The 17,038-nt window shown below is 47.7% G+C and overlaps 1 protein-coding gene across 3 annotated transcripts in view; it reads right to left on the reverse strand.

Moving 5' to 3' along the window:
• The window catches only part of igf2bp1 (insulin-like growth factor 2 mRNA binding protein 1), a 178,111-nt gene that overhangs the window by 30,603 nt on the left and 130,470 nt on the right, over positions 1 to 17,038 (reverse strand). For all 3 annotated transcript variants that reach the window (XM_078224214.1, XM_078224213.1, XM_078224212.1), the window contains exons 4-5: positions 14,559 to 14,610; positions 5 to 68 (exon numbers count right to left, since the gene is read on the reverse strand). In XM_078224214.1, coding sequence (XP_078080340.1) covers positions 5 to 68; positions 14,559 to 14,610 — 116 coding nt within the window. The remainder of the gene's footprint in view (positions 1 to 4; positions 69 to 14,558; positions 14,611 to 17,038) is intronic.

Consider the following 17,038-nt stretch of genomic DNA (forward strand, 5'->3'; position numbering starts at 1 on the left):
TTACTGTCTGGCTTGGTCCTTGGTTCCATATGTGACATTTACCACTGCTGATTCTGTTTCTGTGTTAACTAGAGATGGAGAAATACAAACATCAGTCACAATGCATCCAGCTCCAGGGAAATTTCTCAAGAAGCACAAACCTCCCCTGACAGGACTCATCCAAACAAGGGGCTTAAGCATGTGACCCTGTACATTGTGAAATCAGGAGTTGCACTCACACCAACGGGTTTACGGACTTTATAGTCCAAGATTATTTTTTAATGGTATATAAAAAAGCATAAAGTTCAGTCTCAGGAGACAAAGCCCAGGATTAATCCACATTTGAGCAAGGAACGGTTCATCAGTTTACTCCCACGCTCACTCATTCCCTCTCTCTGTCAGGCACTCACGCCTTCCTCTCTGGCTAACTCACTCACTCTTACGCAACCTTCCAAATTGTAGACCATTTAGGACGGAGGTGAGGAGACATTTCTTCACCCAAAGAGTGGTGAGCCTGTGGAATTCATTACCACAGGAAGTAGTTGATGCCAAAACATTGAATGTATTCAAGAGGCGGCTGGATACAGCACTTGGGACGAATGGGATCAAAGGGGAGAAAGCAGGATTAGGCTACTGAGTTGGACGAACAGCCATGATCGTAATGAATGGTGGAGCAGACTCGAAGGGCCAAATGGCCTCCTCCTGCTCCTATTTTCTATGTTTCCTTCCTCCCTAAGTCATTTACACCCCCATCCCACCTCGCTCCCAGTGTCAGTCTGTACTTGTCAATTTCTTCAAAGGTGAAGCAGACATATAAATGAAGGAGTAGGGAAAGGCTAGCTGGTTTAGCAAGCCTCTCTCCTTGTTTTCAAATCCGTCCCTGGCCTCACCCCTCCTCACCTCTGTAATGTCGCCTCTGACATGCGTGTGCTCATCTGATTCATGTGTATCCCTGATTTTAATCGCTTCAACCACTGGCAACCACACCTTCAGCTGCCTGGGGCTCCTAAACTCTGCAATTCCCCCCCCCCCCCACCTCGCTTTCCCCCGTTAAACTGCTCCTTAAAACCCACCCGTGAGGACATCCATCGTCATCTGGCTTTATGTGGCTTGGTGCCTAACTTTCTTTTACGGTGTGCCATGGGATGTTTTATTACATTAAGGGTACTATAGAAATACAAGTTGTTGTTGTACCACTCACGATACAATAAAACATCACAACTTTCAATGAGTCACAGTCAGAAAATCCCGGGGGAGGAGGTGAGAAACAGATTCAAAAATAGACCCTGGATCAAGTTCAGTGGAATTAAATCAGGGACGTTCCTCTGCAGCATGCCTCGGGTGATTACAAACAGGTTGCCAGAGATCACAGCGATTGTGACATACAATTCCGAGTCTCACCTACTGTCTGCACTCTGTGATATCAAACCGAGGAATTAATATGCTTCCTTTTGAAGTGTCTCGCTCACTCACCGTTCAATCTGGCAACAAGCTTTCAGTGCTGACATCTTGTGTAAAGTGAATCCTCCGACTTCGAACCCAGTTAGTGCTGGTGGGTCTGATATTTATGTGTCAATCGTGGCTTGGTGGATAACACTCACACCTCTGAGTCACTGTGCAGGAGATCTGAACACAAAACCTCTGCTAGTGCAATGCTGGGGGAGTGTTGGGGGAGTGCTGCACTGTTTCAGATCAGGCTAAGGTCCTGTATATGGAATGAGCTGCTAGAGGGGGTGGCAGAGGCGGGTACAGTTACAACATTTAAAATACATTTGGATTACACGGTTCAGAGGGATATGGGCCAAACGCTGGCAAAAGGGACTAGTTTCATAGAATCGTAGAATCCCTACAGTGCAAGAGGAGGCCACTTGGCCCATCGAGTCTGCACCGACCACAATCCCACCCAGGCCCTATTCCCCTAACCCCACATATTTACCCTACTAATCCCCCTGACACTAGGGTCAATTTATCAAGGCCAATCCACCTAACCCACACATCTTTGGACTGTGGGAGGAAACTGGAGCACCTGGAGGAATCCCACGCGGACACCGGGAAAACGTATAGACTCCACACAGACAGTGACCCAAGCTGGGAATTGAAGCTAGGTCCCTGGTGCTGTGAGGGAGCAGTGCTAACCACTGCCACCCCCAAGTTTAGGAAAACTGCTCGGCATGGATGAGTTGGGCGGAAGGGCCTGTGTCTGTGCTGTATACCTCTATCACTCTCTGCTCTCTCAGGTAAATGTAAAACATCCCACTATTTTGATGTGGGACAGGGTGTTTTCTCAGTGAGCTCCCGATCCCTCTCTCGATGGCTCCAATCTTCCATTCTCAGCAGCTGTCTGTCTCACTCACTGCCTAAAAAAGCAGCAAGACCCCCCGTGCTGACTCGGAGGAGAAAGGTTCACCCCACCCTCTGCCCATCAGACAGTTAGGTGGAGAGCAATGGGACTTCCTCCAAACTGAAGACCCTGGAAGAAGACTTCCCGCCCATCAAGAGAATGCCAGTCAAAGCCTGGCAGACCCAGCCCCCAGCCCGATTCCCAAAATCATGCAGTGACTATGGAAAACATACCTGCTGTTGGGGAGAGGGTCTCAGGGAGAGAGAGGGGGCACCAAGGACAAGGTGGTGGCTGTCAGTAGCATCCTCCCGATCCCCCCAATCTTGTACAGATTAGGGTCAGTCAAGGGATCGGATCCCAGCCCCCACCTCCCCCCCCTCCCCCCCTCCCCCCCCCTCCCCCCCCACCCCCCACCTCCCCCCCCCCACTCCCCCACCTCCCCCCCAACCCCCTCCCCCCCCCCACCACCCCCCCACCCCCCCACTCCCTCTCCCCCCCACCTCCCCCCCCACTCCCCCCCCACTCCCTCTCCCCCCCACCTCCCCCCCACCTCCCCCCCCACTCCCTCTCCCCCCCACCTCCCCCCCCACTCCCCCTCCCCTCCACCCCCCCCCACTCCCTCTCCCCCCCACCTCCCCCCCCACTCCCCCTCCCCTCCACCCCCCCACCCCACCTCCCCCTCCCCCCCCACCTCCCCCCCCACCCCCCACCACCACCCCCCCCACCACCCCACCTCCCCACCTCCCCCCCCACCTCCCCCCCCCACCTCCCCCCCACCTTCCCCCCCGTCCCCCCCACCTCCCCACCCCACCCCCCCCACCCCTCCCCTCCCCCCCACCCCACCCCACCCACCCCACCCCACCCCACCCCACCCCCCACCTTACAGAAAGCTCATTATCTGGGCGTTTATCTCAAGCTTGTGGGAGCTTGCTGTGCACAAATTTGTCACCTAGTTTCCAACATCACAACAGTGATGAACATAGAACATAGAACATAGAACAGTACAGCACAGAACAGGCCCTTCGGCCCACGATGTTGTGCCAACCTTCAGTCAAGGGATCGGATCCCAGCCCCCACCTCCCCCCCCACCCCCCACCTCCCCCCCCCCCCCACTCCCCCACAACCCCCTCCCCCCCCACCTCCCCCCCACTCCCTCTCCCCCCCACCTCCCCCCCTCCACCCCCCCACCCCACCTCCACCCCCCCACCCCACCTCCACCCCCCCACCTCCCCCTCCCCCCCCACCTCCCCCCCACCCCCCCACCTCCCCCCCACCTCCCCCCCCCACCTCCCCCCCACCCCCCCACCTCCCCCCCACCTCCCCCCCCCACCCCCCACTCTTCAGAAAAGGCTGTACTGGGGCTGTGAAAGGCGCTATATAAATGCAAGTCTTCCTTTCACTTTCTTTTAAAACCCCTCGTCATCCTGAATCACGTTTTACCGTTTCCCCTCCCTGAAAGTCCAGTGTTTGTGCTGTGAGATTTTGCAAATCTGCTTCAGTTTCTTATCAAAGGTGAGATTTTTTCCCCCACTTCATTCAACTCAATCTCTGACCCTCTGGAGCACAGCCAGTCACAGCTGTAGTGCTGCTGGGTTCAGTGGTTTGTGGTTTGGATCTGGTGAGATGTTCGATGGGCCACAGTCAGTCTGGGTCAATGCCAGCAAATCGGTTTTGATACTCATTCCTGGATTACAGTCAAGTTTCAATCTCGGCAGCTGAACTCCGCCAGCTGCTCTGTCGCTGCCACTTGCGCCCCGGCTGTGATTAATACGACAGAATCACCGACTAATCAGCGCTGCTGTTACATTCCATCGGTACTTGGGGCAGGGCCCAGCCACCACCGGCTGCAGTGGGAGGTGGGGAGGGGGTCTACCAACATTCCACCCACTTGCACTGGATTCCCACTCTGTCAATTAGATAAAAATCACACCCCACCCAACATGTACTTTCATGCATGGCCACTAGGGTGGACTTAGGGAGATAGAATCCCTACTGTGCAAAAGGAGGTCATTCAGCCCATCGAGTCTGCACTGACAATAATCCCACCCAGGCCCTATGCCCATAATCATCGACTTCAGGAAGCATAAAGGAGAACATGCCCCTGTCTCCATCTACATCAATGGGGACGAAGTAGAAAGGGTCGAGAGCTTCACGTTTTAGGTGCCCAGATCATCAACAAACTGTCCTGGTCCCCCCATGCCGACACTATAGTTAAGAAAGCCCACCAACGCCTCTACTTTCTCAGAAGACTAAGGAAATTTGGCATGTCGGCTATGACTCTCACCAACTTTTACAGATGCACCATAGAAAGCATTATTTCTGGTTGTATCACAGCTTGGTATGGCTCCTGCTCTGCCCAAGACCACAAGAAGCTACAAAAGGTCGTGAACGAAGCCCAGTCCATCACACAAACCAGCCTCCCATCCATTGACTCTGTCTACACTTCCCGCTGCCTCAGCAAAGCAACCAGCATAATTAAGGACCCCATGCACCCCGGACATTCTCTCTTCCACCTTCTTCCTTCGGGAAAAAGATACAAAAGTCTGAGGTCACGTACCAACCGACTCAAGAACAGCTTCTTCCCTGCTGCTGTCACGACTTTTGAATGGGCTTACCTTGCATTAAGTTGATCTTTCTCTACACCCTAGCTATGACTGTAACACGACATTCTGCACTCTCGTTTCCTTCTCTATGAACGGTATGTTTTGTCTATATAGCGCGCAAGAAACAATACTTTTCATTATATGTTAATACATGTGACAATAATGAATCAAATCAAATCACATGTATTCTCATGCATGGCTGCTCGGGTGGACTTAGGGAGATAGAATCCCTACTGTGCAAAAGGAGGCCATTCAGCCCATTGAGTCTGCACCGACAACAATCCCACCCAGGCACTATCCCCATAACTCCGTGTATTTCCCCTGCTAATTCCCCTGACACTAAGGGGCAATTTAGCATGGCCAATCAACCTAACATGCACATCTTTGGACTGTGGGAGGAAACCGGAGCACCCGGAGGAAACCCACGCAGACATGGGGAGAACATGCAAACTCCACACCAGCCACCCGAGGCTGGAATTGATCTCAGGACCCTGGCGCTGTGAGGCAGCAGTGCTAACCACTGTGTCACCACGTTGATAGTATGTGCTAGTGTCACTAGAGAAACAAAAGCAGAACCACAGAACCTTCAACTTGACCTCAATAGAGAAAATGTTTGAATCTATCATAAAGTCTGTATTAACCGGACACAGAAAATAATGATGTAATTGGACAGAGTCAACATGGATTGATGAAAGATTTGATAAACCTGTTGGGAGTTTTTTGAGGATATTACTTAAAGCAAAATTAAAGGACAACCAGTGGATGTGGTGTATTTGGATTTTTAGAAAGCTTTCGGTAAGGCCCCACACAGGCGGGTAAATAAAATTACAGCACATGGGATTGGGGGTAATACACTGCGATGGATTGAGAATTGGTTAATTGGAAAACAGGGAGTAGGAATAAATGGGCCATTTTTAGGATTGCAGGCTATTACTACTGGGGTACATCAAGGGTCATTGCCGCGGATACAGCTTTTCACAATCTATATATGGATGTGGGAACCAAATTTAAAACTGGGTGTGACCGCGAGTTGTGAGGAAGAGGAAGGGGGTCTCAGGAGGATTTGAACAGGCTAATTGAGTGGGCAAGAACATGGCGGATAGAATATATGATTAAGTGTGAAATTATCCACTTTGGTAAAATAAACAGAGGTTTCTTAAATGGCGAGAGGGTGGGAAGTGTTGATGTCCTTATTCATGAGTCACTGAAAGCTAACATGCAGATACAGCAAACAATCAGAAAGGCAAATGGTATGTTGTCATCACAAGGGGATTTGAGTACAGAAGCAAAGATGTCTTACTGCAATGGTATACAGCCTTGGTGAGACCACATCTGGAGTATGGTGTAGATTTTGGTCTCCTTATCTATGGAAGGATATACCTGGCATAGTGGGAGTGCAATAGGAATTCACCAAACTACAGACCCAGACTATTTAGTGCCTCTTGATAGAACGACCCTCTCATCCCAGGAATTAGCCTGGTGAATCTCCTTTGGACTGCCCCCAATGTTACTATATCCTTTTTTAGGCAAGGGGCCCTTACACAGTAATACTGTACACAGTATTCCAAGTGAGGCCTCACCAATACTGTACAATTACAACAAAACCTCGCTATTTTTAAACTCTAATCCCTTTGCAATAAAGACCAAAGTGCCGTTTGCTTTCTTCACTACTTTTTGGACCTGTCTGCTGGCTTTCTGTGATTCAACCACTAGAACACCCAAGTCCCTCTGTACTTCAAGAAACAATACTTTTCACTGTATCCCAATACATGTGACAATAATAAATCAAATCAAATCAAAAAACAAATTTGGTAGGATACAAAAGGAGGGAGTTTTAAACCACAAGGCCACATGGATTTGATGGGAGAATTACTTCCTTTTGTGCCATCATAACCGTACAACTATGGGGAAGACAGACTGAGTTTAGGAGGGCTATTAAGTAAATATATCGGCATCAGGGAAGCAGATGTTCAAATAACACTGGTTGAAATGAGGAAATATAAAAAACTCATCTATTTTTTAGGCAGCAGTGAGGAGGAAGAATTTAACTTTAACAGATGCTAATCTTAACCTATGTCATATCACAGGGACGTGAATGTTTGAGGAGGTGTATTTTTGTACAAATTATAAGTGGGTAGATATGGCACTCACTTCTGTTATGCAGTTGTGTTAATTCTTGGATTGCATTAATTGGCTTACTGAGCTCTGCTGTATTCATGTATTCACTGGAAGTGACATCGAAAGTCCCTAGCATGGGAAACAAGCAGAGAAGCCGCTATGTAAGAGGGCAAACATCAGTAAATAAAGCTCGATTGTTTTAAACCCTCGGTACTCCCTAGCATCATTCTCCAATAAACAACAAAAAACTGGCAATGAGGACGGTGAACACCATCAAAGAACAAAAACTGGCAATGAGGACGGTGACACCATCAAAGATCAAAAACTGGCAACAAGGACGGTGACACCAGCCATCCAGGAAGATGAATTTTCCAGGGGAAAAGTCAGGAAAAGGAAAGTTCAAAAAGAAGCTTTTTGACAGTTCTCTGGACCCGGAGGGGTAGGTGGACGTGAGTAATGATACTCTGCAGCAGTCATAGAGCTGATTGTATTAAATAAGAGGTGGGAGCTCAGTTTGTTGCCTTATGTGAAAGAAAAATCAAGGTGGCTGCTGGAAACATGGTGCGAAGTGCACAAGCGGGAAACCTCCATTAGTGGAAAAATGGAGAGTATTTTCTGTGTCGTGGGACCCCTTGATGAAAATGTGTGATGGAGCTCCCATACTTAATGTTTTGACTACTTCGTACAGGCAAACAAAATAGCTGAAGATATTAGGGTGTCCACTTTCCTGAGCATGATGGGGGGGAAAAACATTTAATCTCCTCCGTTATTTAGTGCAACCTGAGAAGCCAGGCACTAATACGTATGGACAGATCGTTAATATTTTACAAGCACATTTTTCACCAAAACCCTTGGTGATTGCAAAGCGCTTTAGATTCCACAAGAGAAACCAAGAGGGGGAGCCATTTGTGCAATTTGTGGTTATGCTTAAAAGACTAGAAGAATATTGTGAGTTTGGAGATGTACTGAATGACACTATTTGGGACAGATTCATCTGTGGTTTGTGAAGGGAAGCAATACAGAAATGTTTGCTAACAAAGAGTAACCTTTCTCTGAAAAAGGCCGTGGAAATTGCTGTTCCCTCTGGAACCAGTTGCAAAGGAAGTTGAGCAAGTTGAATTTTGTACTCAAAAACACAGTGACTTGAAATTCATACATGTCACCCAGTGTGCAATGCCAGGGCAACTGAATGCTGGTATAAAGACATGTCATAGAGCGCGGGCAAAAAGGATAACCAAAAGAGAAAACGCTGGAAAATCTCAGCAGGTCTGGCAGCATCTGTAAGGAGAGAAAAGAGCTGACGTTTCGAGTCCAGATGACCCTTTGTCAAAGCTAAAAGGCATAGAAAGTAGGAGATTCCAGCATCCGCAGTAATTTGCTTTTGTCCGGTGAGGCCTCACCAACACTCTGTACAATTGCAATAAAACCTCGCTATTTTTAAACTCTAATCCCTTTGCAATAAAGACCAAGGTGCCGTTTGCTTTCTTCACTACTTTTTGGACCTGTCTGCTGGCTTTCTGTGATTCAACCACCAGAACACCCAAGTCCCTCTGTACTTCAAGAAACAAAACTTTTCACTGTACTGAGTGTGCCCGCTGGAAGAAAAAGCAAGCTCTAAGTAAAAATAAGAAACAAGAACAAACTAAAACAGCATTTAAACAGAAGAGGAATGTACCAAAGGGCCGAGAGACTCACAATCTGAGAAAGAATTTTCACTGAATGTGCTAGCCATTGCTGGTGTTACACACTGATACTGGGTCACTCACTCCACTGCTGGATGGACAGTCAGTAAGGATGGAAGTTGACACTGGGGTAGCAGTGTCACTGGTGCCAGAGACTGTATACAAGGAGAAACTTCAAAACATTCCCTTGAAGCCATCAAGAATAGTGCTAAAGACGTACACAGGTGAGGTGGTTCCACGGAAGGGCCACATTGACGTAGCAGGGCGACTAAATGAGCAAACGGCAGAACAATGAACAATACAGCACAGGAACAGGCCCTTCGGCCCTCCAAGCCCGCGCCGCTCCCCGGTCCAAACTAGACCATTCTTTTGTATCCCTCCATTCCCACTCCGTTCATATGGCTGTCTAGATAAGTCTTAAACGTTCCAAGTGTGTCCGCCTCCACCACCTTGCCCGGCAGCACATCCCAGGCCCCCACCACCCTCTGTGTAAAATACGTCCTTCTGATATCAGTGTTAAACCTCCCCCCCCTAACCTTGAACCTATGACCCCTCGTGAACGTCACCACCGACCTGGGAAAAAGCTTCCCACCATTCACCCTATCTATGCCTTTCATAATTTTATACACCTCTATTAGGTCACCCCTCATCCTCCGTCTTTCCAGTGAGAACAACCCCAGTTTATCCAATCTCTCCTCATAACTAAGCCCTTCCATACCAGGCAACATCCTGATAAACCTCCTTTGCACTCTCTCTAAAGCCTCCACGTCCTTCTGGTAGTGTGGCGACCAGAACTGGGTGCAGTATTCCAAATGCGGCCGAACCAACGTTCTATACAACCGCAACATCAGACCCCAACTTTTATACTCTATGCCCCGTCCTATAAAAGCAAGCATGCCATATGCCTTCTTCACCACCTTCTCCACCTGTGCCGTCACCTTCAAGGATCTGTGGACTTGCACACCCAGATCCCTCTGCGTATCTACACCCTTTATGGTTCTGCCATTTATCGTATAGCTCCCCCCTACGTTAGTTCTACATCCAAAACTAGAGGGCATAGGTTTAAGGTGAGGGGGGAACGATTTAAAAGAGGCCTGAGAGGCAACTTTTTCACACAGGCAGTGGTGCGTATATGGAATGAGCTGCCAGAAGAAGTGGTAGAGGCGGCTACAATATTTAAAAGACATTTGGACAGGTACATGGATGGGAAAGGTTTAGAGGGATATGGGACTAGTTCAGTTTGGGAAACCTGGTCAGCATGGACGAGTTGGGCTGAAGGGCCTGTTTCCATGCTGTATATCTCTGACTGTTATGTGGTAACGGGCAACTGTCCAATGTTGATGGGCCGTACACGGCTGGAGGAGATTCGACAACTGGGCCCAGTCAACATGATGACCAATGGTGAATCAGACTTCATAAACATTTAAAAGAAACACAGTCTGATGGTGAATTAGGGAGAATGAAAGATATAACAGTTCAACTGAAAATAAAAGAAGGAAGCCAGGCAGAATGCCTGAAGTCAAGGTCTGTACCGTACGCTTTTACACCGAAGGTGGAAGCTGACTCAGAACGAGCGGTGAAGATGGGAGTCTTGGAACCTGTCAGCATCAGTGATTGGGCCATGCCATCAAGAAACTTGGATCTGTAAAGATTTGCGGAGACTTCAAGGTCCTCATTAATCCAGTGTTGTGTGTGGAACAGTACCCGTGATCCAACATTGAAGACTTGTTTATGGGATTGGCGGGAGGCCAACATTTCAGCAAAATTGACCTAAGCCATGTTCCTTCAGAAGGAACTCTTCAAAAATGCAGATACTAAAATACAACAAAACTTACTCCAACTTATAAATCAAAGAAAGGGTTTAATAAGGAAACATCATTACTCCAAACTTGGGGCCCCACCCTGGGCCACTCCAAGCTCCCCACAATTCTACACAGGTTCCTATTTATAGTGAATCAGCTGGTCAGCTGACTATTACATCACTAGGTCAGCTGACCCTTACATCTTGTTCCCATTGGTCACATTACATCCAATACAAAGTTGTCACCAGTTCCATTCTAACAAGCCAGGCTTATTTACAGATGAATGTGGACAAGAGGTCACAGGAATTTCTGACAATTGTGACACATACAGAGCTTGTTCCAGTGCCAAAGATTGCCATTTTCTATCACATCAGCTCCCACATTGTTTCAAAGAGCAATGGATCAGATCCTGAGTGGAGTCCAGTGTTATCTGGATGACACTGATCCTGGTCACTGGAAGAGATGAAAAGGAACATCTTCGAAACTTGGATGCAACTCTCCAGACATTGGAAGGCTTTGGCCTGAGAGTCCACAAGGACAAGTGTGAGTTCCTCCAATTATTCTTAGAGTATTGGGGCACGTGACTGATGGCACTGGCATTCACAAATTTCCTTCGAAGGTTAAGACCATTACAGAGGTGCCTGCACCTCAGAATATTAATCAGCTATTATTATTGCTGATAATAATAATCATTATTGGGATTGTTGAATTATTATGGAAGATTTGTCCCAATCTTGGCAACAAATCTGAAACCATTACATAACCTCTTGTGCTTGAACAAGATGTGGAAGTGGCCGGATGAATGCAATAATGTCTTCACGCAAGGCAAAGAAGGGTTAATTAAGTCTGAAGCTCTCACACCCTTTGACCTTACTTTATTCGAACAGTGAGCTTGTGATGCATTCCCGTATGGTGTAGGAGCAGTGCTCTCCCTCATCAGGCCATCGGGTGGAGAAAACCTATTGTTTTTGCTTCTTAAACCTTGAGCAAGGCTCAAAGTGGCTATTCCCAGATTGAATGAGAACCCTTAGGGATCATCTTTGGAGTAAAGAAAATTCCATCAGTTCCTTACGGGAGAGAATTTACATTGTTGACAGACCATCATCCATTAACTACTATTTTTGGAACCACACACTAATTCTGTCACTAACAGCAAGTAGAATCCAAAAATGGGCATTGCTTTTGTTTGCACATTCCTATACCATTAAATATCCACAGTCAAGTCTACATGGCAATGCAAATGGACTTTCAAGATTACCACTGTCAGGTAGTTCATCAGACTACTCAAGAGGGAATATCTTCAACTTTAACAAGTAGACAATACACCTGTCACTTTTAGACAAGTGAGAAAACACACTCGGAGCGATCCTGTGCTCACAGCAGTGATGCGTGTGGGATTACAAGGGAAGATCTCATAACAAACAACTAATTTAAAGTGGCAATACTCCAGGAGATTGGAGCTGTCAGTATAGTCAGTATGTCTTCTACGGGGGCTCAGAGTGATCATTCCGCCACCACTGAGAAAGCAAGTTCTTCCTGTGGCCTGGACTAGATGCGGACATTGAAGAGAAAGCCAGAGCATGTTCTTCCTGTGCAAAGGTAAGAAACCTGCCACCTTCAGCACCGCTGCATCCAGGGGAATGGCCTGAAGAGGCTTGGCAATGGGTGCATGTGGACTTTGCAGGACCTTTTGAAGGACGTATGTTCTTGGTAACAGTCGATACTCAAACCAACCAACCAGAGGTTGCTGTGGTGAAATCTACTTCATCGAAGAAGACTATCAAGAAGATAGGAGAAATATTTAGTCAGTCTGGGTGGGGTTGTGGTCGGTGCAGACTCGATGGGCCAAATGGCCTCTTTCTGCGTTGCAGGGATTTTATGAGTCTGGATTCCCTGAACTGGTAAGTGACAACGGACCTCAATTTGTCCCACAAGAAATTTCTCACAAGAGAATGGTATTCAACATGTTAAGTTTTTTTTTAATCCATTCGTGGGACATGGGCATCGCTGGCTGGCCGGCATTTATTGCCCATCCCTAGATGCCCCTTGGAGGGCAGTTGAGAGACAACCACATTGCTGTGGCTCTGGAATCACATGTAGACCAGACCGGGTAAGGACGGCAGATTTCCTTCTCGAAAGCATATTAGCGAACCAGATGGTTGTTTCCAACGATCAACAATGGTTTTATGGTCATCAGTCGATTCTTAATTCCAGATATTTTTTATTGAATTCAAATTCCACCACCTGCTGTGGAGGGATTCGAACCCGGGTCCCCAGAACTTTAGCTGAGTCCGCATCATATCACCCTGCTACCAAGGGACCAGCAGAACGTTTCATCCAAACCATGAACCATATATTGAGAGCAACCAGGGAACAAGTTCTCACATTTCATGACCAAGACCTCTTCTGCATTACTAATAAGACAATAACACATAGGAGCAGAATTACACCACTCGGCCCATTGAGTCTGCTCCACCATTCAATCATGGCTTATATTTGGTGAAGAGACAACTACTATCAGTATTCAACCTATTGAAACCTCCAAAAACTAAAGAGATCATGCAGTAGCAACAACGAGGACAAATGGAACGGCAGCAAAGCAGAGAGTTGTCCACCAAAGACAAGGAGTTTTGGTGAGGAAATACTCCACAGGAGAGAAATGGGTTCCTGCCACAATCCTTGCAGAGACTGGACCCGTCCCTTATACCGTCCAGACCAGAGATGATGTTATCCGGAGGAGACATGCGGACCAGCTGTTGGCTGGGAAAACCGATCCGCCAGAATTGGAACCTGGAGAGAATCCAGGTTCAAACGTACAAAATTCTGACCTGAACCTGCCTACAACCCCGACACCAACGGACACTGGGTGAGGAAAGCAGACGCCGAGACAAACTCTAAACCGGTGACATTTGCGCAAAGACAAAATTGCCAGAGATTAGCACCAGGGTAAGGAAGACGGCAGAGGTTCACTGTCAACGGTTTCGAGAGCGATGACCTCCGACCATTCGACTTACAGATAGTGATGGGCTTATTGATTATTGTTCATGTTGAACTTGTTGCGGGTGTTGAAGTTAAGTTGGGGGGAGGGAATGTCAGGTATTTGTATTAATCCTTATTGTCTTACTGAGCTGCAGCTAAAACATTTCTTGAGCTAAAAGAAGTGTTTGGGCCTCGGACAGTGAGGAGGGAGCAGGTAAAGGGGCAGGAGTTGCACCTTCAGCAATTGCGAGGGAAGGTGCCTTGGGAAGAGGGTGAGGAGTTGGGGGTGATGGAGAAGTGAACCAGGGGGTAGTCCCTGCGGAAAGCTGACATGGGAGTGAGGGGAAGATGAGTTTTGTGGAGGCATCTTGCTGGAGTTGGCACAAATGGTGGAGGATGATCCTTGAATTTAAAAAGTGAGGACAAGGGGCACTGTCACTGTCATGGGAGGGGAAGGGGTGAGGGCAGAGGTTTGGGAGATGGGTCGGCCACAGAGGGAGGGAACCCTCGGTTCTGGGAGAAAAGCAGACATGTCAGAAACGCCATTTTGGAAGGCAATGGAGAAACTGGGAGAATTTACGCTCCATTTGTCTTGTTCCCATGACATCTTTGTCAAAGTCTCTCCTTGCTCCCACCTATCCCTGACCTTCTATTTTGCTCCACCTGCTCCACCCCCTCTTAAATAGTATAAAATCCATCACATTTCTTACAGATTCGAAATGTTAAATCCACAGCCTCTCACACATTCTCTGTTTTTATTTCAGATTTGCAGCATCCGCAGTATTTTGCTTTTATTTGAAGATTTTAACTCTGCCGCTCTCTGGGGCAGCAAACCCTCTCACAAATCCTAATTGGATGAAATGGGGGCTGTGCATCTGAGCAGAGATATCTTACTGAGCGAGAAAGGGACACAAATGAGTTGATGTCTCTGATGATCTGATTTCCCGCTACGCTATTCATGAATCGACACTGAGCTAGAGATCAGTGAGGCTGAAACTGGGGCAAACGGAAAAGATCCGCCGGTTGTTGAACACTGAGTGAAATGGTCGCTTACCTTGCTCACAATTTTCCACAGCTCCGTGTTGGGCTAGCAATCCATCCAATACCTATTCAACAGGCACACAGACAGTTAGCAAGAGCAGTATCGAGACAAGAAAAAGACATCCGCCTGCACCAACACACATCTTGTTAGAATCATCAACATTTCCAAGCAGTAGGGGGTCCATTTGGTCCATCAGGCCTGTGCTAGCTCGTTGCTAATGCAATCCAAAATGAATTTAACCCCCCCCCCCCAACTCTATCTCTCCAAAGCCCTTTATCTTTATTAGTTTAAAAGCAGAAGAAGGTGATGGGCGCATGTATTTGTGCATACTTGTGGTGCATCCACAGGTGTATATACATGTGTGTGTGTGTCCATAAGATATAGGAACAGAATTGGGCCATTCGGCCCATCGAGTCTGCTCTACCATTCGATCATGGCTGGTATGCTCTTCATCCCCATTTTCCTGCCTTCTCCCCATAACCCTTCAACCCATTACCAATTAAAAATCTGTCTAACTCCTCCTTAAATTTACTCACTGTCCCAGCGTCCACCGCACTTTGGGGTAGCAATTGTGTGTGTGTGTGTGTGGGGAGGGAGGGGGGGGCAGTGCGCGTGTGTGTGTGGGGGGGGCAGTGCGTGTGTGTGTGTGTGTGGGGGGGGGAGGGGGGGGGCAGTGCGCGTGTGTGTGGGGGGGAGGGGGGGGGGCAATGTTACTCCAGTTAACAGAGCGTCACAGTATTTATGCATCTGTGCTTACTGGAGCGTCCTTGAACATGTATATGAACATGTGTGTGTGCACATGCATGTATGCACATGTGAGAAACTGGGTAGTACATTAAGAATTCCAGCGATGGGCTGTGCCCAGTGGGTGATAGGAGGATTGTGGTTTTGTCTGTCCCATATAAAGGGGATACTGTTTGTAAATCTATCAATGAGAGCGAGACCGTTCTCCAAAGTCAGCGGGGAGAGAGAGCCGGGTTCTGCATCTACACACAGTCCAGCTGCAGGATACACTTTCTGTTTGAGCTCAGGGTTATAGCATATTCTATTCAACAGAGTAAACCTCACATAATCTTATCAGCTCAATTCCAAACAGTTCATTACATTTCAGGATTCAGGTGCTGACTCCTGGGGGTTTCTGTGGTTAGGTTCGCTATCCCAACAATTGGAAAAGTGTAAATGTTAGAAAGCTGAAACAAAAATAAAACATTCTGCAACAGAGAACTGGAGAAAAGGAAAAGATAGCTTGTGTTTGTGTGTTTGGCTTTTTCTCTTTCCTTAGGTTTACAAGAATGTTGCCTGGAAAAGTGTAGCTCCGAGGAGAAATTGGATAGGCTGGAGTTACTTTCCTTGGAACAATGAAGGCTGAGGGATGACTTGATTGAGGTGGACAAAATTATGAGGACGGTGAGAAGTCTCACAACACCAGGTTAAAGTCCAACAGGTTTATTTGGAATCACGAGCTTTCAGAGCGCTGCCCCTTCATCAGTTCCATCACTCACCTGACGAAGGAGCAGCGCTCCGAAAGCTCGTGATTCCAAATAAACCTGTTGGACTTTTAACCTGGTGTTGTGAGACTTCTTACTGTGCCCACCCCAGTCCAACGCTGGCAATTTCACATCAAAATTATGAGGGGAATGAATTTGTTTCCCTTGAGAATTCTAGAACCAGGGGACACAGATTCAAGGTAAGAGGCAGACGGTGTAGGGGAAAAACGTTTTTACACAGAGGGTGGTGCGTGTCTGGAATTCGCTGCTGGTGGTGGAGGCAGAGACTCTAAACTCTTTTAAGAAGTACCTGGAACTTCACTTTTAGTGCTGTAAGCTACAGGGCTATGGCCCAGGTGCAGGAAGGTAGGATTAGAAAGGGCACCCATGTGTCCTCAGGCTGGCATGGGCAAGATGGACCAAATGGCCTCCTTCTGCGCTGTAACTTTTCTATGGTTCTATGGGGTGTCGGTGTCACTGGCTAGACCAGCACTTATTGCACATCCTTAATTGCCCTCGAGAAGGTGGTGGTGAGCTGCTTCCTTGAAGTGCTGCAGTCTCTGAGATGTAGGTACGCCCACATCGCTGTTAGAAAGGAAGTTCCAGGATTTTGACCCAGTGACAACGTAGTGGGTGACGATATATTTCCAAATCAGGATGGTGAGTGATATGAAGGGGAACTTGCAGACGTGGTGTTCCCATGTGCTTGCTGCCGTTGTCCTTCTAGTTGATGGAGGTTTGGAAGGTGCTATCTAAGGAGTCTTGGTGAGATGCTGCAGTGCATCTTATAGATGGTACACATGCTGCCACGGTTCATCAATGTCGAGGGGGTGAATATTCCACATGGTGAATGGGTGCCAATCAAGTTCGCCACTTTGTGCAGGATGCTGATGAGCTTTGTGCGTTTAGTTGGAGCTACACTCATCCAGGCAAGTGGAGAGCATTCCATCACACTCCTGACTTGTAGATTGTGGACATGCTTTAGGGAGTCAGGAAGTGAACTAT

The sequence above is a fragment of the Mustelus asterias genome, chromosome 11, assembly GCF_964213995.1.
Source record: "Mustelus asterias chromosome 11, sMusAst1.hap1.1, whole genome shotgun sequence".
In the NCBI taxonomy this organism is placed as follows: domain Eukaryota; kingdom Metazoa; phylum Chordata; class Chondrichthyes; order Carcharhiniformes; family Triakidae; genus Mustelus; species Mustelus asterias.